We start from the raw sequence: 19,384 nt of genomic DNA, 5'->3' as shown, positions 1-19,384 counted from the left end.
GCCCTGCTGCCCTCCTCCCTCACCGCTGCCGAGGTTCAAATAAGATACGGAGGTCGTATATGCGCTATAGAATATATTATAAATTACAACATGCATCCATTAACAAAATATACAAAGCCGACAGAAATATATCTATCTTAAGCCTGGGCACACATTATCTAAACCCTAGTAAAAAGTAACCTAAAGAAAACAGCGTTTCACGCTTCACATTTCAACCTGCAATGAAGTGTTCCTCCTCAAACGTTTTAGTGTTTTGTTTATTTATAGAACACGCTAACACTCCTAGTATGAAGGTACACACAGAAAGAACACGTGTCCCGCTGGGCAGCCCAGATCACAGCAGACAGCCACGCTACGCCTGGAAATTTCACCGGCTCCTGCGCTTCATCCACGTCCTCTCCTCCTCCTTGCTCTAGAGCAGGCACAAGCCAAAAGGTACTCAAAACAGAATGCACAAGTTCAGGTGGGGAAAAAACCCAGTCGTTGACGTTACAGGAAGTTCCTTATCTGGTCCACAGCAGACAGTTGTACTGGTGTACACGGAGACGGGAAACACTGCAAGATAGTTCTACTGTATTTCAAAATAAACATTTAAGATTATATCTTCCACAATCTATAAAAATAGGTTTAAACCAAAAATGGTATGATACATTTTTTTTTCTTCAATTATTTTAATGGTATCTTATCTCTAAGGGTATTAAGTCTTTTAAAAAAAATTACTACTACTGATCACCTGGTCAGTCACAATACTGATCAGCTACCTTGTGACAAAACAGGAACACCTTAGTTTGAAGCAGCAGTAATAAATTATTTTAGGATCAATGGTCTCTTACTGCAGCAAGGAAAAAAGTTTGCTTGAAAGTAAGAACATAGCCAACACTGCTGTCACCTTCAGAGGGACTGGACTCCGAAAAGTTATCTATGGATACACCACTGCACAGCAGGGTATGTTGCTCATTTCTTGCGATTCTCCAGAATCAAATCTCTCTCGGCACATTTAGAAGGGAATTCTGAGATTTCCAAATTAAATATGGGCATCTAAAGTAAAATCTTGTGAGAAAAATTAATGCTACAGATGTGTCTATGGAAACACAGGAGCAGCTAGAACCATCACAGGAGACTGTACACTTAAAACTACTTCAGTTAACATTATAGTTTGAAAAATGTATTAAGTCACACAATCCCTACCTCAAGCACTCTTCCCATTCCTAAACATTAACAGAATTTGTACTCCAATTCAGATCTAGGTTTCTATGTGGTTTTAACAGAATAAGAGATTTGCACTATACTGAAAAAAAAAAAAAAAAAAGATTATGGTCAAATTTTTTAGCATTTTTACAAAGAGCCTGTAAAGATTCTTGGAAAGGTCTTTCCTACCCTTACACTCCATTTTTAACAAAATATTTTATGTAGGCTATATTTTCCTGTTAGAGACATGTCATTAGGACAGATGGTTCAATTGCTGCTCATCAATTCACTCTCCTACTTCATTCTGCTACAAGAAACAGTGACTTTCCTGGTATTGACCAGTTTAACAGTGGTTACACTTTCAGACTTTTCAAAAGCTGTTTGATGGTTCAAGATGGCTTTCATGTACAAGCAACCTTTTTCTTCTAGGAATCATTTGTAAGGTTTAAGTCTGTTACATTACTGTCATGCGTTGGACAAATCAATTACTAAATCATATCAGAAGAAACAACTCACTAGTTGTGGGGATCTCTTGTAAATTAGGCAAGACTACATTTTACAGCAGCATTTTACATTGGTTCCTATTCCAAAGCTTGGTAAAAGTCAACAGAACAAGTTTCCAGCTGCCTAGCAAAAAAAAAGAAAATATAAAAGATTTACACACAAAAGGGGAAGTTTTCATCTGGGTGGAAGTTTAAAGTAATTCTACAGGACTCCCTGACAAAAGGATTCAGTATGAAATTAGAGACTTAAAGACTGTAACTATGAGTTCCAATTAACAGGTGACATCTTGGTCTCCAGTTCATAGATGCTGTGACAAGCACTGTTTGACATTTCCATGAGAAAAAAAAAGTCAAAAGCTCAAAGAAAAGCCAAAGCTTTAGTCACACCTCCAAACAGAAAGCAGCTGAGGAGCAGCCTGCTACTGCTGCAGTGTTTAATGCAAGTTTACTGAGTGAAGAGGATTCCTCCCTCCACCAGGAAGGTTCAGCATCTACTGCTGTACCAGTCACTGTTACTGATCTGAAGCAATTCAGTTACCACTTGAACCACATTATTGTTGTGTTTCTTCAGCAGTTGCAGGTTTAACTGCCTGTCACAGAATCCCATCTCACACAGACTTGATAGAAGTGTGGCAGTGTGCTCTTCTGTAGCTACCGGCTGCTGAAAACAAAAGATAGAAAGACAAGACATAAAAGGGTAATTTGTTTTTGCCATTTGAAGCAGTGATCCTGCATTATACTAGAATATATTTAAGGCACAGAGGCCCTTTTGTCTACAATTAAGCTGTTTATATTCACTTTCACTGTTAACTTACAAAGGTGAATTACTATTCTTACATGACGCTATAAGATATGCTTCTATCCCCATCTGCTGATTTCCCATCAAGCTTAACATTTTACTGTTGCATGAAGTCCTATAAAGAATATTGACTTTATAAAAAACAGACCTATAATTTTAAGGCTAGCATTCTATGAAACTCACATAGCATCCAGGAAAGACATTTACCTGTTCTATAATGGGTGGTCCAGCAAATAATGCTTTGTAGGCAGAAGCAGCAACTGACAAAGCTCCTTTAACTAGTTCTCCTGCAATGCTGCTTCCTTGAGGGTATCTGCAGAGAAGTCAGGTATTATCTTAGGGTCAGTAAAGCCAAGTGTTTGTCTCACATGAAATGCAAGTCTCTCCCTTTCATGTGCCACCTAAGATGTAGTTCTTGTTGGACAGAACAACCTATGACCGAAAGGAATCATTGCTGTTCAGGAACTGAGCTCATTCCTTCTTTCTTGATACCTTCTATTAAACTGCGAGTTTGAGCTAAAGTACATTAGTTTACAAACAGTTATGTTACGGAAAGCAAAGAACTACATTTTCTGACCCAGAAGAGTACACCTATACCTGAAAGGTGTGCACTGTGACACATCCATTCAGGCCAGAGTAACTTCCATTTGCTTTCCATCAATTCTTAAGTCACTTAATATTCTGCTCAATGTTTTGTCCTATTCCTCCAGTCTCAGTATCTTCAGATGCTTAACTCTGTAGCTGACTTTAAAAAATCCCTATTTTAAGAATCCTGAGATTTTCCAGAAGAAAATCACAGAATTTTAGAAGGATTCAGCTTAAGCTCTTCATACATTTTTGCTTGCCAATTCTGCATCCTTCATATTTGCGTGTAAGTAGAAACCAAAGCCTTATGAAAATATAGCATCATATAATTCAGCATCTATCTCCTTTAAGAAGGGAGGCCTTTCTACCAAAATATTGACTACATCTGTAAGTCACTGCTTTTTCCTAGGTAACTGTTTTAAACTAAGAACTGCTAAATTAGTATTTGTGAAGTCACAGCTTCAGCTTCATTACCTTGGGTATTCTGAGCACATCTGTTTACTAGTTAGAAATCCAGAAGATCCTGGTTCATGACTGTCTTCACCACTGGGTTCTGGAACAAGAAGTAAAAATATCCTATCAACATGTCCAGTTAACAAGAAGCTGAAGAGATGCAACATGTACATAAATGGAAATCAGTGGGACGCAGATCAAAATTAATACTTTCAAGTTTAGTCATCCAGATACAAACTAGGTACAGCATTCTCACTGAAGTCAGAACAATCAAAAGAATTTCCAAAGTAATTTGGCTGATTAGTCAGTGGGTGTTTACTTTAACATGACATGAACTGCTGCTCCCAGTGACTGTAACAACAGCTTAAATACATAGCCCATTAATTCCAGAGTGAGGTAATTTTCTGGGTGTCTACAAATACTTCGAGTAGCCTCCTACAATTTCTAATGAACAGATGCTCTTAGCTGATCCACACAGCCAATTATTTCTTTATTCTATCTTCTGTAAAGCAAAATTTAAACACCCAGACAAAAAACAATCATTACTTGGTAGATTTCTGCTCTCCTCAAGAATAACAAGACATCAAATCCAATACTAGGCATAAGAAATAGGTGATGACAACTGTGGATGCACCCTTCATTAAGTACTGTCAATACCTTCTCTTATTTGATTATGAGAAGTGGAAGAGATGTTCTCTGAAGCTGATATGTTTGGTTCTTGGGAGATACAATTCTGAAGAGATGCAAGATTCCTGAGAACGCAAGACAAAAAAAAATAAGTTACTTTTACTACTTTCATTCTACATGTACACACATAGGTAAGTCAAGGTCATCAGTCAAGAGAGAAAGCTTCACATGCTCCTTTCTTTCCCTCTCTCGCACTCGCCTAATCAGAGAGTTGCAGGATTTAGGTCGTTTACTCCAGCATGCAACAAAGCTTTTGTTGCAACAATTTCTGTTTGGACACCGAGTTTAAGAACAACACACTGCAGACTCTACAGCAACCCTAACATAACCATTTTGTTCTTGTCCAAGAAGCATACCTTTGTGTCTGGGGTAAGGTGTCCGCAATCTCTGGGGTTAGTGGTACTACCGCCAGTGTTTGTGATGCTGTCAAAATATCACTGACACTGTGGATCCGTGGCTGGCTTCCCCCTTCTGGGTTCTCTGCTCCTGTTTCAGGTTCTCCTGTCTTTTCCAAACTGGGCTGAGAAAGAGCCGAACTATACATAGACTCCCCTAAAGGACGACTGGTGTCAAAGCACTCAGGGAGAATAATGATATAATCCTCAGATGAAGCAGAGGAGCCTTGGCTTTGAACATCATCTTTATCATCATCATCTTCCTCTTCAGAGTTGCCAGTATCGCTACAGGGGCTTACTCTCTCATCAGACAGTGGAAGGTCCCCTAACAGGAAAAGAAAAGTAAATCATTAACAATTGTCCATTTTGTGCAGATAACAGCAAAGACAGTATTGTCCCAGATATAAAATACAAGAATTCAGAAACAACTGTAAACCTTTGCTGCTGATATTAATGGTATAATATTGTCTATTGGGGGGAGGGTGGGGGTGCAGTGTGAAAGAATAATAGATCTTACTGTTAAGCCTATGCAGATATGCTGCTAATACTTGCAATAAAACAGGAATAAGAGCTACACTGAGAACTTAAATGATAGTTTTCAGCTCCTAAATTACATGCAACACAAAGTTCAAAGCACCAACTCTGAAAAAGCACCAGCCACATACAACATACGAGCACTTATTTGAATACCCCATTGGAACATTTACCTCTCAGTTTCACCTTTTTTTTAAGCAGCTGTTAAACTAACTGCTTGTTCACAGTCCTGACACCAGTTTTCTGAGGCAATAGTGATTCTCTTGATTTAATGAGGAACAATTTCCTAGAACAGTGTCAGATCTTTTTACACCTGTTGGGTGGGGTTTTTTTGTAGCCCTTATTACAGCTTTATCCTAAATTCAAACCTGTTTTACTTACCACAGTCAATTTCTGTCATTGCCTCTGACTGATGAATCTTTGCGTCCTTTTTGGAAGTGGAATTAGTTTTTATCCTAGTAGATTCTTCATTTATCATATTGCAGCTGAAGGTGTCTTGCAACGTTTGTAAAGAGTCTAATAAAACAATAAGGAAAAACAGTTACACCATCTGCAGTGCAGGGCAGTTTGTGGCCAATGTCTGACTGCTAAAAAGTAAAGCCACAGAAGCCAGCTAGAGACAGTACGTACTTTGGAGGATTTTCTTTTTTTGTGGGGGCTTATGGTCAGGTGCAGCATCCAGAGTTAGAGAGCGAATTACAGTTTCACAGACAAACTGAGTCCCACTCATATCTTCTTCCCCTTCCTCCTGGTTCAATGGATGTTCAGCTTTCACTTTCACCACGCAAGTATCTGCAGGAAAGCAGGCTTCCGTCATTCCTTTGAAAGGGAAACATGACAGATTATTTTAACTCCACCACAAGGAAATGTAAGTATAAGAATAATTTTTTTAGGCTAGCCAAGGCTAATATTGTCTCTATGTGTTAACTCTTTTTAAAAATCAAAAGATTTTGGAATTCAGTTCAAGTTGAATGTGAAAGTGATTGAGAAGTATGGGAGCCACACCTGGAGCATTTTGAGTATAATCTAGTCTATAAAAGGCAAATTGTCAATTCTCCCAACAATTCTAGTAGTTGGGACAAATCAAGAGAAGCGTTTGTATTTCTGAATTATACATATATCACGCTCTAGCCTCTACAATCAGAGAGTAGCACCTGACTACAGGTTCATGAGACAAATAACCGTTTGTTTTTCCACAGAAGGCAAAAGCAGAAGTTAGAGTTCTTTTTAGACACCAAGACTGCTGACCACACCAAAGTAACAATATCCTCCTCCCCTCAACTACTGCTTACCAGGCACTGGTTTAAATCCACTGCACTCGTTCTCCTCCTCTATCTGACCTAAGCCAGGTTTCTCCAGCAAGGGGCTATCATGTGGCAAAGGGGACATGCATGGAGTCATGTCTGAAAAACAAAGGTAGCAAAGATTATTGGCACTAAAGGAACAGGAACCTTCCTTCCTCCAGAAGGCAACCTTTTTAAAAAAAAAAAAAAAAAAAAAAAAAAAAAAAAAAAAAGAGAACTTCTTAAGGGATATTCTTCCAAGACTGAAGAAACCCAGTTATCTTCCAGGATAATTTGGCAAAATAAACAACTAGCTTTGCATTACACTGGTATTGGTTGAGCAAAGAAAATGGCAGCCTTCTTCAATGTCTGCAATCTTATGGTCTTGGGGACGTGAAGCTGAAAAGAAGCCAAGACTGAAAACTACACAGGATGCAAAGAGTTATCAAATACATCTCTAAGGCTGCAGCAAGAATTTAAATGAAAAGACAGAAAAGCTGGGAAGATACTCTATAGCCTGAAGAGCAAATAAGCCTTTCGCACAAATAAGTTCAGCTTTTTATTGGGTAAACAATTAACTCTGAATGTTAGAGACAGCAGACAGAATATGAGAAGAACCTTACCAACAGGAGTATTATGTGGCACTCGCTCCAATTCCTGCACAATATTAATGTCCAACAGCTCAAAGGACAGCAAATCCTACATAAAGGAACACCACACAGTTTTCATCAGCAAACCCTGAAATGGAATCTTGTGCTGTACTTTCCAGCCTCAGATCCCATTAACTTACAAATAAGTCTACTCCACTTTGTTAGTTACCCAGCATGATCTCAGACAGAGGTCAGTTTTCCCATAACATATATCCACATCACAGAATATGGTACACAAATTAGGTCAGCAAGAAGCAAAGCTAAGTACTCCCTTGCTAGGGGCCAGAGAAGGACCCAACCCTGTGATCCTACTGAGAATCTTAGTCTGTCTTGCACATACTTTCCATATAGTGGCAGTCCCCAATACTGCTTCAGAAAAAACAGTTCCGCTACATAAAACACAATATACTCTTCCTGAAAATACAGTGGCTATTTAGAGCTCAAAAGCTTTTTATTCTCATGGATGTTAAGATATCCAACTCAAGGTGGTTTGTTTTATCCGAATTTTAGCGCTTTACCTGTGCAGTGAGGAGATCAACAGATGGGATATAAAATTCTCTCTCACTTGGCAGACTTTTGATCTTCAAAGGAATAGATGGCAGAGGTATTTCAGCCTGCTCCATGATTTCACCCATCAGTTGAGCACTGGCTTCTGTCTTTAAGGAAGCATCCTGAAAAAGCAAAAAAAAATAACGCCCCAGAAGCCCCTTAGGAAAGCAGCAAATAAAACAATTACATGAAATGTAAAGCCTGAATATTGTGTATAAGAACACAAGTGACTTGAAAAGAGATTTAATTCAACTTGGTTTAGAGCCAAAAGGACAAAATTTAACATACAGAGAAATCCTGCAGTGTTTCAGTTCAAAGAACTAGACAAATAGCTGCAACAGACTCATAACTAGTCCCATGCCTGTCAAAAAGGACGACCATTTTAGAACTTACAAATGCAGTAAAAGTTGCATTTCTTTTCTATTAAAAATAAAAGTTAGAAGCAAACAACTCAAAGAATCCCCTGGAAATCAATATAGTTAGGGACACTACAGCATTGCACCAGACAATATTCATTGCTCCTTCTACTAGGCAACTCACAACTGCCCCAAATGCCATTTGAGTTACTTGCCTGTTTGGTGCTGGAAGCTTTATCCTTCTGGCAGGAGTCAGAATCCTTCCAATTGCTTTCTAGATAGTCAGTAGCTGGGGAGGGATCCACAACAATGCTGCACCAGATCCTGGGCCCAAACTGTTCCCCTCTGTGTGACAGTCTCCAGTGAGAGGTATAAGTTCCTTCTATATTAGGAGCTACAAACTCAACTGAAACAGTTCCTACTTGTCCCGATGGAAGGGATGGCACTAACACATCTTTTTTTTCAGAAGATGCCAAGGTCAGATTTCCCCACATAAGTTTCAGCTGAAATATACAACAGAAAAAGCAAAAGTTAACTTCACAAGCTTCTCTGCAAACTGTGGGCAGTAAGGAGCACTTAAAATTCCTCTGCTGAAAGGCCTTGTAGATGCTAGGCATGGAGAAGAGAAGCTGCTAGTAAACATTCTCACATTAGTCACTATCACCACAACTTCCATCTTTCAACATGAACTCAGTCACTCACAGAAGAAATGCTTTTTGAAGTCAGAAAAGCAACACACCCGTTGTAAACAAGGTTGAACTGTAACATTATAACAGCACTGGTGATGTTAATCTTGATTGCTTTCCTCCTATAGTCCACAGTTGTAAAGAGTACCTGGACATCTTATTGCCCCAGAATTGCCAGCTTGTGAATTAACAGGGCAAATGAAATCCTAAATGGGTTCTGACAGAGGATTCAGATTCCCAATGCATACAAATATTATCTTTCAGAACTATTTTAGCATGTAAAAGTAACAGCAAAGGAAAGATACCTTTGTGTCTGAGCTCCATTCCACATTACCAGTATTTTTCATTCGCCAGTGTTTGATAAACTTTGTTCCTGGTTGCAAGTGAGTCCCATCTGGCAAATTCTCATCCACAAATACCGCACTTAGTGTTGGGACAATTGCTTGGAAGGGTTGACTAGGACTCCTAGGATTGAAGGGGAGGAAACAAACAAATATACCAAAAAAACCACCAAAACTGAGGAAGTTCTTCAGCTGCTATTTCACTGGCTAAAAATGGAGGAGGCCATTTAGTTTGTTTTCTTCTTTTATCTGTAGAAGTGTTTCAAAATTCTAACATTTTAGCTACTGTTTTCATCTGAAGTCTAAACAGCACATAGCAGTTTGCTTTCCTTTGCTTAAGGAAAAAAGAAACACATAAAACCAGGATTTGCTTATTTGGAAGAACGTTTTATAATTACAGAACTCAGGTTTAACAGAGAGAAGTTCACTGTTCTTCGCTTGATTTCATTTAGTCTGATAGAACTTTGGGCTATGCTATTCTGCTAGAGAAGTCATTATCTTTATGATGTTGAATCAAAAAGATTGTGCTATAATCTAAAGCTAGTATCTTACTCAGCCTTACAAGCAACATTCTTCAGCAAGATACAAGTTTTTTCCTGAAAAGGGCTCAAAGAGATTTAATCCAAAGCTTTACTGTTAATTTGGTCACACAGAGGGGACTGGTGAAGCAGCTCATATGCACGTCAAGTTTAAAAGACCTCAAAAAAAAAAAAAAAAGATTTCGGACCTAAAAAATTAGCATTGGTTTTGTTCCTGTAATATGCCTGTTCAGCAAAAAGGAAGCAAAGACAGCTATTTCGAGATCTTCACAAACATAAGTGATTAATGTTAATTTGACATCCAAATGCCAGGGATGAATTCAAGAAACTAGAACTATACAAGTTTTACACCTGTACATTCATAAAACCACAGGGAACAGAAAATGCAAAGTGGTTGCCTGCAAAGGCTCCTGTATAGTGAGTCTCAGCCTAAGATCACATTAAAAAGGAAAAAAAAAAAAAAAAAAAGCAATGAACATAAGCACACAGAATGTACTTGAGTTTATGCAGAGACATTTAATATAGCAGGAAGATATGGACTTTTTTTAAAACTGGTAGTAACGTTACTTTACGCTGTATGCGCATGCACGCATATATACATAATCCTAGGCATTCCCTTTCCTCCTAAATCTATATAAATCTGTAAGCTTCTGGTAATAACCATCAGTTGCTTTTTTAATTCCCCTACTCTCCTCCCAAGTAAAAACAATAAAGCCACTCCACCTTGTAAATTCCATTTAGACAAAATCCTACAGGTTCCAATGACAAATGATACTTTAAATGAGCAATTTTGTAACCTTCCGCATGTTACTTTAACTTGGTCTCATCATTAAAGGACAGACAGCACAACTAAGGAACGCTCAGCTAACAATATATCTTACAGGAAGTTATTAGGTTGGAGACTCTCAGATTTCAAAGTAGGTGAGCCACTAGTTTCCAATACATGGACAGAGTTCCACAGATGAATTTTCCTGTGCAGTTTTAGCTGCTTTTTGAGCTCTCTGACCTCTGCCTTTCGCTGTTTCTTTTCTGCTCGTAATCTTTGCTTTTCTGCCTTCAGAAATCTTTTGTCCATCTGTTTCTGGAGCCTGCAGAGAAAATAAGCCACCTTGTTACAATACATGAAAATTGATCAGAATTTAGCTTTATCCAAGACAGTCTTAGTCTCACAGACAACACTCCAGGCAATGTCTCATGCTTTTAGACTGGATACCAGGCAATTTTAAAAGAACATCTTCATAGTTGCACATGAAGTTATTTTGAATGGTCACAGTAAAAGGGCAAACTTTAAGGCAGACTAGAGTATGCTCAAAGAAAAAGCAAGCTCTCAATGTCTGCTACCCACCTATGGCACAAAAATCTGTCTTTTCTACTTTGTTATTAAAAATGCTGCAAGATTTATGACTTCGGCCATTTGTAAGCATATAGCTATTTTTAGCTACTCACAATAAAGTTGGAGTACCATTTCCATTTCTTGATACCTCTAAATTTAAAATAAAAGCTGAATACATCAAATACAGGTGTTTCCACCTTGCTATAAGGATAATCTTGTCAGGTAAATGGTGGCATCTGTCAGTACCTAACTTGCTCCAGAGTAGCAGGCAGGCGAGGCGAAAACTCTGCAAGACTGTAATTCTCAGCGACACATAGTACAGGTCTTCGCAGCTTTAACAAGACATGATTAGGATCATGTGCATATGTTCCTGCTTCACACTGTTCACAGATATTGTAAGCTGGACAAAGGCTGCAAAGCAGAAAAGGCAGAAGGTTACCAAGAGGCAGACAAAGAATTAATGCACTAGAAAGATACTGAAGGATAATTAACCTTTATATTTCAGCAAAGAAACAACTCTGTATCATACTACCATTGTAAGCAGTGCCTGAGTGAAACAGAAGCTGGTCCTCTCACTTATACATCAATATTTGGAGCCATCTGCAATATCTAGATCAGTATCTCTCTTCTTGGCAAAACTGCAGCACAGTTCTCACTTCCTTCTTGAATACACATTAAAAAAAAACTGATGCTTTCTTTAGCACAAGTGACCAACAATTGTTGCTATAAAGGATAAAAACATTATACTGAAACCCAATGCCAGAAACAGCATCATACTTATGAAAATGCAGAAGATAAGTCAACTGAATTACTCAGGGATGCAAAGTAGACTGCTCCTGCAGGAACAGGACTGGTAAAAAACCAACTGTCAACTCCTGCCAGCAAGAAAAATAAACACCCAAAGAAGAACCCCTGTTGTCATTCCATTCACTGCTGCTGTCTAGTCCCAAAATACTTACCTTTGCAGCAGTTGCCTCATCCAAATAAAACCCTCACTTTTGACACCTCATTTGAGACACTCATCAAGTAAGATCATTTAAAAAAAAAAAAGTATCACCTGCCTTAGTCTCATTGACTGTCAGAACTAAATAAAGGACTATTACAGACTGGTGGTTATAAGTTTTGCTTTTTTGTTAAGTTAACTGAACTGAAATGAAACATTTTCCTTTACAATTATTGCATGTTATATGCAAAAAAGGAAAAAGTGTTTGAGAATATAGCAAATGCTATGAAGTTCTCTCATTTGTTTTAGCAATCACATTTTCTCAAAATAGTATTAATCCTGCTCTTATGCAGATATGGTCTAGTCACCACAGCAGAGAACATAAGTGGTTTGTGAGACACACATAGGGGTTCTGAAGCATATAGCACGCTGCAGATTAGAGATCTAAAAGTCTACAACATGAAGATAGTTTCTCAGACTCATTCCCATGCCCTGCACGTCAGGTTTCCCCACAACCCCATCTCTCAGCATATGCTACCTGCACTGGTAGCGAACTCCAACGATTCGGGCCTGGCAGTTGCAGCAGGAGATCAGCCAGTCACACTGGTTTCCATTCCCTGATTGGCTCTCTGAAGTTGGAGGTGCTGCTGTAATAGAGCTCTCAGAAAAGTCTGGAGGCTGATTGTGATGAACAAGCTTCTCATACAGCTTCTGTTCCAGTTTCTCGACAGTTTCCTTAACTACTTGCTCCCTGAACTGGAAAAAAATTAGAGTAGTCATGGATGAGACCCACCTATGTGGCTTCAAAAGTTCGATTACTTGGCCCAAGTCTCCCAATTCATAAGTCATAAACCAGCTCAGAATCCACTTCCCAACCCCCAGCACAGACAAGATGAAACTAAACAAGCATCACACTCCTCAAAGAGTATTTGTATTTTAGAAAATACGAGCCCATAGGTTTTAACAAGGCAAATTAAAAATTACATATTCATGTTTACAATATTAAGGTTCTTCCAGGCACAAAACGAAGGAAATTAACACAACTCCCAACAAACCCCTCTGGAGTCACTATCATCAAGTCCTGATTTTGTCCACCAGGGATGTTTTAAGTACAGCCATCAAGTTCCCCTACCTTTACTTTGTATAAAGAGGTGGCAAAGGAAGGGAGATGCTAGGGAAAAAAAGCTTCAAGATTATTGCACCACTGCACCTTTTAGTTTCAAGAACTCACTAACTAATTAGTTCTTAGCATTTGTTTCCAACTGCTTCTCAGTGATGTTTATTAGCTGCTCAGAACAAGTTAACACCCACATCTTATTAATCTATACATTATACCCACTGCCCTCCTGAAAGTATTTTCTTAAACTGAACAATCGAGAAAAGCAAGGTCATCAAATGCTTCCAATCTCAGGAAACCCTACTGATTACCCTACTGAAACTGGTCAAACAAGAGCCTCCAACAGCAACACGGTATTTCCTGCTCACTCTCATCATGAGTACCCTGACGTTCTTATGACTATCTGGAGTGCAACAAGGATTCTAGCACTGGAGCTACTTAAAACTACACTCAAACCAATCCAGTCCATAAATCAAACAATCTACTGTTGACAAGAAGTGGAATGTATCAAACTTTAAGGTAATACCTACACAGTCATAGCCAGACATCTAGTTTCCATTTGTCACCACAAAAGCAAAGTGATTAGATGCCTAAATGCCCTTTAAGATCCTGGCCACAACTCCTGAGAGCAAGCGTGATCAGATGCAGAGAGTGAGGCATCACAGGCATCTTTTCCACCCAGCCTCTTATGTATTCCTTTAAGAATACTAAAATTCAGAAGAAAATGTACTTACTGTTTCCAAGTAGCTAGTAAACCATTCTGGAGGATTTTCATTTTTTCTTCCTGTTCTAGTGTGATTTAACTTTTTCTGGGGAAAGAAAACCAAACACACACAAACAAAAAACACACCACAAAAATAAAATAGGTCACAAACCTTAAGTATGCAAAGCTGCAAAAAACCTCAATACAGCAAGTTAACCACTTTCAAACAGCTCTCCCCTCAACTGTTCTTACCAAAAAAAAAAAAATAAAAAAAAATCAAGTTCTTCAGAAAACAGTGGAAAAGCAACACAAGGAAGTCACCGACATTTTCCTGAAAGATTTCTACCTTATTAGCATTTGAGTGTAATTACACAGCAAAGCTGAAGAAATCAACTAGAAGTTACTAGATGGCAATCAGGGCTTCAGGACACCAATACTTAAGAAGGGTCAACATGAAAGAATCTGTATTTCTAGATGTAGCATCAAAATATTCTCTTGAAGACATTCAAACAATTTTGTGAGCGTCAGTGGCTGCAGGTAGCTAGAAACAAAGACCAACTTCTGAACTCAGACTTTTTATGTTTGGGTAAAGAGGATGATCAGGCTATAGAGTGAACTACACTTATGAATTCTTTGTTTTAATAAATATACAATCCAGCTCCGCAGCCTACCTGAATTGTCAGCTCCTTTTCATTTTTTAAGTCTTCCTCTAACCCCTGAGCTAGCAAGGAATAGTGTAAAAGAGGTTTCTTCTCATCTTTAAGAAGCGCTAACTTTTCTGTCACGTTCTTTTCATGTAGTTGCGAAGAAGAAGAATACGAAGTTTCTTTCGGAGAAGAGTTTTCTTCATACACATTCATCTGAAGTTGATTTCCTTGTTTAACTGCAATCTAAACAAACAGTAAATAAATAAATCTAAATAAATCCAGTAAAAACGCAGTATTACACTGGAGAGGTTGGGGAAACACTAACACACACAAAAAGAAAAACAGAGAACTGCCAAGGTACAGTCAGCTGAGAGGCTATTCTGCCTTTCTTAAAGGTTACAAATACACTTATTAGAAAGTTTACTATAAGCAAAAGGTTAGTTATCCAGATACTCTGCAGGAATTTTTCAGTCTGCAACAAAGCTGTTTATGTGACCCAGTAAACAACAGATATTCTGTCCAGGAACTTACACTAAATTTTATTTTATTATTATTTTCAAATTATTATCAGATTTGAAATCCAGACCATGAGCAAAAAGTTCAGAAGCATTAGTATTGTGCAACTGAAATTTAAAGAAATGCAATTCTTATTTTGTCTAAGTGAAATTAACTGCTTGTAAAGTAACTAAGCATCAATATCAATAAAGTTTTATTGCCAGAGTATCAAGACTAGCCTGGATGGAAATTGTAGCAAAACACTCAAGCTAGTGTCCAAAGCTAGAAACTGAGCTCTTCTGATTTCCATGGGCTAGGTAATGCTGTTTTTTTTCTCAGCTACACCAAATTTATTTGCAGAAGGATGAATATATCGACAAAAGTAAAAAAGAGCATTTACCTTCAGAGCCTCTTCATATTCCTCTAAAGAAAAAGGGAAAGAAGTGTGAATTTTCCCCATTTCAAACAATAGATCTAAATTTAGCACATAGTATTTAGGGACCCTTACACCAAGGAGTGTCTCCCGTAACTTCAGTAAATTATTTTAAAATAGTGGTATTGAAGGAAGAAGTTGTATATATGGCAACAAGCAAACACGTTCTCACAGCCTAGACATTTAATATCCCATTAATTTAGTAATTTCCAACCTGTTCCTATAGATCAAAACCTCCTTCCTTTGGGAAGAATTTGATGCCCAACCATATATAAAATCCAAAAATCAAAAAGCAAGCATTCTCGACTACTTCTCCAAAAACATGAACAACAGTTGGGGTCTCTTTACTGATTTCACTTCAGTAAAGTAGCAGCTCACCTTTGCTATTCACAGACACCTGCAAAGAGAAATAATAGTGAGTAATAGCCACTGATATATTTTTGTGATTCTCTTAAAATTAACATACTTCAGAATAAATGTACTTTTTTTTTTTTCAGAGTTTCTAAAATAGCACTTCTTCAGATATTTGCTATTGCTGCCATGTTTAATGATTGATCAGCGTTGTGGTGTTCTCCATTAGATTTCCACAATAAGCAAGGTCTCTGGCTCCTACCAGCAATTCAGAACAACCATGGTCTCATCTACTGGAAGTAAGCTGGAGCTGGTACCACTGGGTTCACTATACAAGTACGCAGAGGTTGGACCCAGTTGCTTTTAACGCCCAATGTGAAACACTTCTATGTTCTTTTGACTGAGATACAAGCCAAGCCCGTCTTCTACAGGTGCTCATTTATCAATTTTGCACATAGAAGTTACTAATACAAAAGCTATTCAATCACTACAGCACTGCATGATTCTGAGCAATGTTTACCTTACCAGTATTTGAAAAAGATCTTTAACAGATGCATCTAAATTTATACAGATGCAGGCTGGAAAATAAGGGGACAGTCTTTCCATTAAATGTTGCAGGAAGCATCTTGACATTTCCCCTTACGGGGAAAAAAAAAACCACAACAAAACACAAAGATGCCCATCTCTGCAATTTAGTAGAGCTACAAACCAAGTAGTGGAACACAAAGTTTGCAAAAGTTACATTCTGTTTGAGAGCTACATTCTACTCTAAATCTCTAGATAAACAAAAAGAACATGAGCGGGTGAGGTTATGCCAAGCAGGGAGTTACTCAACAAGGACAACCAGAAGTAACCAATTTGTTTTCCCAGTCAGTAATCTGCTTGGAGATTACAGCATTTGCATAAAACAAGCAGAGGATTGAATACACCAGACCACTGAAGTAAACACGTGCTAATGACAGGGGATCTACATTTTTCAGAGGAAGGAGTGTAGATTGAAGAGACAGGGCTTTACCATGGCTGCAAACACAAATAGTTACAACTACCTAATCCTGATAAAATGAAAAAGAAAAAAGTCCCTCAACAGAAGCATCCCTCCCTCAGAGTACAAAGAACCACTGGCTGTTTCTATGAGGTGGGAAAAAGAAAAGCAGTAGGTCCTAAAAAAGTATTTTAAAGTAAGTATGCTACATTAAGAGTGAAACCACAAGACTAACAGCTATTTTCTTATCAAATGGGCAAAACCATCACCTCCTATCCACATAACAGACACTCCTGAAAGACCCACTACAAATTATCAAGAGGCAGAGAGGTTCACACCAGTTGTATTTTGGTAGGCCTGTTGGGAAGGTGGGGGGTATTTTACCTCATCATTATCCTCATCAATGTATTTGATCTGAATGTTGTCCAGGTCAAATGAAACTTTAACCTGTAAGGAAAAAAGAACACAAAACCACAATGGGACAGGACTACAGAAGTTTTCAGGTAACTGTGATTATTAGTAGGGAAAAGTATCTTAACCCTTCCACCCGTCCCTCCCGTTTCTCAGTTGAAATAAACACTGCTTTACAAAATTCATTTTTCTGGAGTTGAACAACTCTCTGCAGTGCCTGGCCTCCAATCTTCACTAACTTCCTATAACAAAAAGAAAAAAAATAATAATTTCTTTGATGTTTCACCTTCCCTAGTTAATGTTTACCGCAAAATAAATAATAACCACCTTTCCATTGTAAGAGGACTAGCTCAGGGTTAACAAACTCAGTCACGGTAAACACTGCAATATACAAAGGCTAAAGCCAAACACCCAATGCTAACTTTTACATTAAAAAGCACCAGGAAGACAGCTCACACAGGTGATCAGCCTTTTTTACACAAGCCTATTTGTGTTTTGAGAAACTAGGATTAATCCAAGTACTAAAAAAAGTTTCTCATTCTACTACTCACTGGCTAAGGCACTGTACCTCTGAACATATAAAACCATTATAGAGATCAGAATTAGGAGAATAAAGCTGAGCAACTGTTTTGTATTTTGCCTTAATAGGGCAGAATGAATGGCATCAAATTAACTGTAAATGAAGGCGGTTGTTTCCCTGTGTTGAATAACAGCCTTTGAGGCTCATGTGCTTTTTTGTATCGTTTAAGAACACAAGCTGTATTTTTCTCGACAGAAACTCTCTCTGAAAAACTGCTGTATCTGAGACACATTCTGCCAGCCCGGACCCAACAGAAGAACACTAGCAGCCTTAGAAGACAATAGTTGGCTGGGACTTATGTAGCACCACAAAAGTAAAATGGCATAGCTACATACATTCTGCAATGAACATGCAACAGGCAGGTTCTTCCAGTAATATATCCCAATTTAATTTTAGGAGTGCAGCAAGAGAACCAATTCAGCTTGTCAAGAAGCAGCTGTGATCTGTATCTACATTATCTAGTACCACAGATTGTTCCCCTAAAACTCGAGCTAGAACCAGAGATTGGGTTATGCCTTATAAACATCAGACATGTTTAATAATACACTAAAGCACTGGAAAGACAGTTTAACTGATACTATCTTGAAACAGTAATTCACACAACACAGTGCAGAGACACCCAGTGGTACTACCATGGTTAGAGAAACATTGTTGTTTCATTATTGAACACCACACCTTGAACAAACACACCCTCACTCTCAGACTACTTAAGATTAAGGGCAACACCATGCTTACGTAGCAATCTGCCTCCAGCTTTGATGCAAGTAGGAATCTGACTAGTTCAGATATTCCGGCAGAGTCCACTTGCCAAGAAGCATTTTAAGCCTGAACTAGTGCCTCTTCTAGAAGACTGAAATACAATGAGTGAAGATGATGCTGTTCAAACTTTGAATTTGAGTACTTCACAATGCAAGAACCTCCTACAAAGTACACTTAAGTATGGTGGCTAAAAAAGAACTGAAACAGAGAAAAAATACTGGCAAGGTCTCTTAAGATGTAAGTTTGAGACTAAGCCAAAAAACCCACCACAGAACAGTTGATACAGAACTAAAAAAAAAAAAATTAAATTAGTGCAGCTTCATGATAGCCAAGGGAATCCTTACTACACAATTTCAACTTCAGCCACTACAGGAATTTTCACTAAATAGCACTGGAAATAAACATCCACACAAAACCTCTTCAATATACCAAGCGATATACACACCCTCATCAACAACTGTCTGTGCATGCATTGCCCACTAACAAAGAGTTATATCCAAACTAACACACACAAGGCACGAGGAAGCAAGAAACCAAAAACATACATTAGTGACTCAGTATCCCAGAGAGCAAAGATAAGACTTCAGCAAAATGTTCTCTAAGCAACAGAAGCATGTGACTTCACCATATCTACTCCAATGAGTACAAGAATGGGAAATAAAAGGCACAGACTGTACTCTATAGAGGTACAGTGCCAAAACCAAGTACCCGTAACCGTGGAACGGGCAATGCACACAGCTAAGGCTACCTGCTCACACAGAAAAACAAACGACCCATAAGAAGCTTTATCCAAAACAGGCTCTTCGCGCCACTCTAAGTACATAACAGGAGTAAAAGTTACTGTTTACGCTAAAAGCAAAACCGAGACCGCAGCAGAATAAAACATCAGTTCTAACAGCCTGTGAGACGGGGGACACGGCTTGGGAAGCCGAGAGAGAAGACGCTGGGCCTTCGGAGAGGCGCTTACACTCCCAGCGCCTCACCGCAACGGCTCCCCCCGGCTGCGACAGCGCTGCCCCGCGGCGGGCCCTCCGCGCCGCCTCCGACGGCCAGGCGGGACAGGACGGGCAGCGCTCACCATG

The 19,384-nt window shown here is 38.7% G+C and overlaps 1 protein-coding gene across 1 annotated transcript; it reads right to left on the bottom strand.

Moving 5' to 3' along the window:
- Window positions 1–2,175: 2,175 nt before the first annotated feature.
- NBR1 (neighbor of BRCA1 gene 1) lies at window positions 2,176–19,383 on the bottom strand. The gene is made up of 22 exons (XM_009880155.1): window positions 19,286–19,383; window positions 17,100–17,205; window positions 16,937–16,999; window positions 15,598–15,616; window positions 15,187–15,209; window positions 14,316–14,534; window positions 13,676–13,750; window positions 12,363–12,580; window positions 11,128–11,292; window positions 10,430–10,636; window positions 8,974–9,133; window positions 8,198–8,485; window positions 7,596–7,748; window positions 7,051–7,126; window positions 6,437–6,547; window positions 5,775–5,963; window positions 5,526–5,660; window positions 4,572–4,935; window positions 4,186–4,280; window positions 3,550–3,628; window positions 2,698–2,803; window positions 2,176–2,352 (listed from the first exon to the last, which is right to left on the bottom strand). Exons 1-22 carry the CDS (start codon window positions 19,381–19,383, stop codon window positions 2,176–2,178), a joined length of 3,126 nt encoding a protein of 1,041 aa, XP_009878457.1.
- Window position 19,384: the final 1 nt, after the last annotated feature.

This window comes from Charadrius vociferus, unplaced genomic scaffold, assembly GCF_000708025.1.
Source record: "Charadrius vociferus isolate BGI_N301 unplaced genomic scaffold, ASM70802v2 scaffold730, whole genome shotgun sequence".
Classification (NCBI taxonomy): Eukaryota; Metazoa; Chordata; class Aves; order Charadriiformes; family Charadriidae; genus Charadrius; species Charadrius vociferus.
This window is presented reverse-complemented; position numbering and strand designations above follow the sequence as displayed.

Bases quoted from the DNA above. Each gene is read 5' to 3' on its own strand.
- NBR1 (XM_009880155.1), bottom strand. From the start codon at position 19,383: ATGGTGAGCGCTGCCCGTCCTGTCCCGCCTGGCCGTCGGAGGCGGCGC. The intron at 17,206-19,285 runs GTGAGGCGCTGG...TTTTTGTTATAG, and splicing joins AGCCGGGGGGAGCCGTTGCG to GAAGTTAGTGAAGATTGGAG. The intron at 10,637-11,127 runs GTACTGACAGAT...TTTTCTCTGCAG, and splicing joins GCTACTCTGGAGCAAGTTAG to GCTCCAGAAACAGATGGACA.